General features: G+C 34.9%; 1 protein-coding gene and 1 long non-coding RNA gene across 3 annotated transcripts in view; one reads left to right on the forward strand and one right to left on the reverse strand.

Annotated features, from left to right (window-relative positions):
- Positions 1 to 22: 22 nt before the first annotated feature.
- LOC109585652 (uncharacterized) lies at positions 23 to 831 on the reverse strand. Its single transcript, XM_020001788.1, has 3 exons — positions 703 to 831; positions 367 to 654; positions 23 to 322 (listed from the first exon to the last, which is right to left on the reverse strand). Exons 1-3 carry the CDS (start codon positions 731 to 733, stop codon positions 36 to 38), a joined length of 606 nt encoding a protein of 201 aa, XP_019857347.1. The 5' UTR covers positions 734 to 831; the 3' UTR covers positions 23 to 35.
- Positions 832 to 1,066: 235 nt separating this feature from the next.
- Positions 1,067 to 4,245, forward strand: part of LOC109585654 (uncharacterized) — a 9,671-nt gene continuing 6,492 nt past the window's right edge. Inside the window, exons 1-2 of one of the 2 annotated variants that reach the window (XR_002186583.1) lie at positions 1,067 to 1,237; positions 1,283 to 1,348. This is a non-coding gene — a long non-coding RNA (uncharacterized LOC109585654). The remainder of the gene's footprint in view (positions 1,238 to 1,282; positions 1,349 to 4,245) is intronic. The other variant, XR_002186582.1, reaches the window with a different exon arrangement.

Consider the following 4,245-nt stretch of genomic DNA (forward strand, 5'->3'; position numbering starts at 1 on the left):
GAATATAAATAAGTTAAGTGTATTTATAAAACTGTTCATTTACCATATTCCATTATTATATCACTAGCTAAAGACACTGCTTCCTTTGATTTCATTAGAATGCTTGTCAGAGTACATAACTTGCTATGATCTTCAGCTACAGCACTTAATATTAGTAACATTGGATCTCCTACCAATGAACAACCGCAACTCTTCACTTCTGTTAATGTATCCTTAGATATCAATCCCTCTGTATGTAAGAGACCAACTGATTCCTCAGTAAGAACAACTTGAGCTAGTTTACCAATATAACACTGTAATATCTCACTAACAGGATCTGCCACTATAAAAATATAAACAAATTAAGTATAACAATAATAACATTACTTGTTTTGCGAATATCAGTAGAAATGGATGTTGCGTTCATTCCATGGAGTGCATTAGCCAGTGTCTTCCAGATAATAGGACCAACAGTGGTGACATTATCATCAGCTTTAGTCAACCACTTGGTTAAACACTCCATCAGGCAGCGTGAAGGATTCCCTCTATGAGCTGACTCAATAGCTTCCAGTGTAGGATGAAGCAGACCAAGATTCAATCCAAATTCAAACCATCTTGCTTCAGAAAACTTGTAATGCCTCAAGACTTGTAAAACAAAGTTCAACTTGCTGATATCTGTACACAAAATATGTATATCAGTGTATTACAAATAATCTGACTCACCTAATGGGAAATGTGATGGTTTTGAAGCCATTTGAAACTAGTTTAAGTATTGTATACAAGGTAAAAGGAGAGGTAAAGGTAAGACGAGAAGTAAAAGCAGAGCACAGCAAATTCCAAACAACAGGGAGGGGCTGGTAAACCACTCCCATAGCCACACCTTTATGATGAAGTGCAAAATGCTTTTGAGGGAAGAGGTTCATCAGATTATTCCTCTCCAGTCCTCCTCCTGCTATTCTGATGTGGACGTATCTTTATATGGAGGCATTATTAATTAAATTTAATAAACAATATTATTTGCATACTTGTACATGTGTAGGTAGAGTATATTCATTGTGTATTGTATAATGTGTGTACATTATTAGATATTCATGTACATGTACATGTAGGTTGGGAGTCTCAGTTATTTGAAATGGGTTTCCTTGCAATGTTCTTATCTCCAGTTTTGAGTTTGAGCCAGTTTCCAAGTCACACGCCCACAAGCTGGACCAATGTCTGGGGAAATCGCTGGATGATATTCCGCATTATGATTGGAGCTGTAAGTGAGAGAAAGGATGGGATTGAATATTGGAACCTTCTTTAGGGTTTGATAAAGATGAGAGGCGATAGCTGTTGGAGGGACTTGACTTGTATGAACTATCATTATGAGGTTTGTACATTGTATATTGTATAGTATATGATGCTTTAATGTGGTGGAGTTTCAGTTTGACATTTTGTGATCTGAGATTGATTTATAATCAGCATAAGTTGCCGTTTAGATGTCATTGTTAGTGCTGTATGGGGGCATCCATGCTTTTTTCAAATAATTGCTTTGAAATCACATATTTTAATTACATTTTATGATACATATTGATGTCCTTATGCTATGTAGAATGTTTGGTGATTTTGACTGAAAATTTTTGAGTTATAGCTATTTAAAAAATTGGCCAGTTTTTGAGAATTACCCTGTACTATATAGCCCATGGTTTTTTACAAAATCGCTCCGAAATTACAATTTCTTATACTTATTGATGTCCTTATATGCTGTATAGAAACTTTGAGCTGATTCTGGATTAAAAATTTTAAGTTATGGCCATTTTAAGAAATTTGCCAATTTTTGAAAATTTCCCTGTACTATTATAGCCCATGGTTTTTTCTAAAAAAATGGCTCCAAAATCACCCCAAATTTTTATTACATTTTCTGGTACACATTGATGTTTTTATGCTGCGTAGGAAGTTTGAAGTGATTCCGACTGAAAATTTTTGAGTTATGGCCATTTTAGGAAATCTGCTGTTTTTCGAAAATTTTTGAAAATGGCTCTAAAATGACCCCGAATTTTTATTACATTTTCTGATACATATTGATGTCCTTATGCTGTGTAGAAAGTTTGAAGTGATTCCGACTGAAATTTTTTGAGTTATGGCCATTTTTCTTAAATTGACCAATTTTCAAAAATTATCCTGTACTATAGCCCGTGGTTTTTTTTTTAAAATGGCTCCGAAATTACCCCAATCTTTATTACATTTTTTGATGCATATTGATGTCCTTGTGCTATGTAGAAAGTTTGAGGTGGTTTCGCTTAAAAATTTTGAGTTATGATCATTTTAAAAAATCTGCCAATTTTTGAAAATTACGCTATACTATAGCCCATGGTTTTTCCTAAAAATGGCTCCAAAATTACCCCAAATTTTTATTACATTTTTTGATACATATTGATGTCCTTACACTGTGTAGAAAGTTTGAGGTGATTCTGATTGAAATTGTTTGAGTTATGGTCATTTTTTAGTTCATGTCCAGAAATTGCAATGGAACTTGCGGTCATTTTAATTTAATGATATTCATTGAAATTACCATAGCAACGAGTAGTGATGGAGAATGGAGGAATCTTGTCATCTCTATTCGAAGAGCAATAACTTCTGTCTAGTGTGACTACTGGACTTTATTTGGCACTGAAGGCTTTCTAGAAGTCTTGTGAATGGAACTGGAGAAGTTATTTTCTCATATTTCTTAGTTTTAGACAGCAAGCGTGGCACTTGAAGGAATGGCAATGATAAATCTTGTCTTCGCTTGTTTTAGAATATTTCCCGTGCTTGTAAGTTGCTTAGTTGCATTCTCCTGACATTCAGTGTCTTTCTCTGAGTACATGAGTCACTAAGACGCTTGTTATGCAGAGCTGATTGTTTTTCATGCATGGCGTCATGCAACCATGAGTGCAGAATTTTATGATTTTTGAAAGCTCAGGTTTCAAAAATTTGCACTGAGTACTTTATCATTTATACACCATTCTGTTGCAAATTAGTTTTACTTTAAATTTCCGAAGCGGGAAAGTCTTCAAAATATATAGTTTTATAGTTTTAACCTTTCAAAAATGAAAAAAATTTAAAATTTCAAAAATCTTAATGGAAAGATGGCGTCAATGATAGTGCTATATTCAGACGGTCAGGTTTCAAAGGAACAGTCACTGATCAAGATGATCTTCAGCAGGATAAGAGCTTTACTGTTGTACAAACAATATAGAAAGCGGGACCTTGGCAAATTTCACCACATCACAAGTTATAAGGATGCTTAACGATCCTACCATTGGTTCTCTGTATAAAATTAAAATTCAGATACGGAAAATTTACTAGAAATTTCCTATCAATGTCCTTGCATTTCTGGACATGTAGGCCAATTTTTCAGAAATTACCCTTTACTATTATTATTATTATTATTATTAATAAACTTTACAATACATACTATAAAATGTGACAAAAAGAAAAGAAACAAAAAAAGAGATGTATCGAAGGCAAACACAGTAACAAGACTGGCCACCTAAAATTACATAGTAAATAATAATGCTAGAACATAAATAAATACATGAACAGAAAACATTTAGACACAATTGAAACAAGGACAACAAAAATGAAACGAACAAATTAAAGAAGAATCAAAGTTATTAGTAACGCGGTAGCGTTTTAGTAACGCGGTAGCGTTACTAAGTAGGATTCACCCCAAAACAATATGGCTGCCACAACTTTTGCAGCCTTGCTATACCGGGAAAACAAGCTTCTATGCTTACCAGACTTCTCAGAGGACCTTATCTTGACCAGAGGACTCCATAGGTACCACTAGCGTGGCTCTACACCTTGTCTATAAGGAAAGTCAAAAATCGGCAAAACGGCCGTTTTGTTCAGTCGTCTTCATCATCATCATCATCATCATCATCATCATCATCTCCTGTCAATCCAGTTGTCGGTGTGTATCTCAATATTGGCTGGTGCTAGAAGGCTAATTCTTACACCATTCTACTCCAACAGTCTATGCGCAGGTCCATGTCCCATCACCTCATTCTCCAAGAAAGGAAGAAGTGACACTATGACTGTAGCATCAGTCAAAACTTACCTCATGCCGCCATTTTGTTATTAAAAGAAACATGTGCTCCAAAATTTGGGTGTGGTCGCGCATGCTCAGATCTCAGAACTGGGAAATGCAAGCAATTTTTTATCTAGCTCGTATCTAGCTATGCTTGGATCAACTGCAATACTTAGTGGAGGTTCCAGGCTTCTAGTTCTAGCTAAGAGAAGTTA

Source organism: Amphimedon queenslandica, unplaced genomic scaffold, assembly GCF_000090795.2.
Source record: "Amphimedon queenslandica unplaced genomic scaffold, v1.1 AMPQUscaffold_13029, whole genome shotgun sequence".
Classification (NCBI taxonomy): Eukaryota; Metazoa; Porifera; class Demospongiae; order Haplosclerida; family Niphatidae; genus Amphimedon; species Amphimedon queenslandica.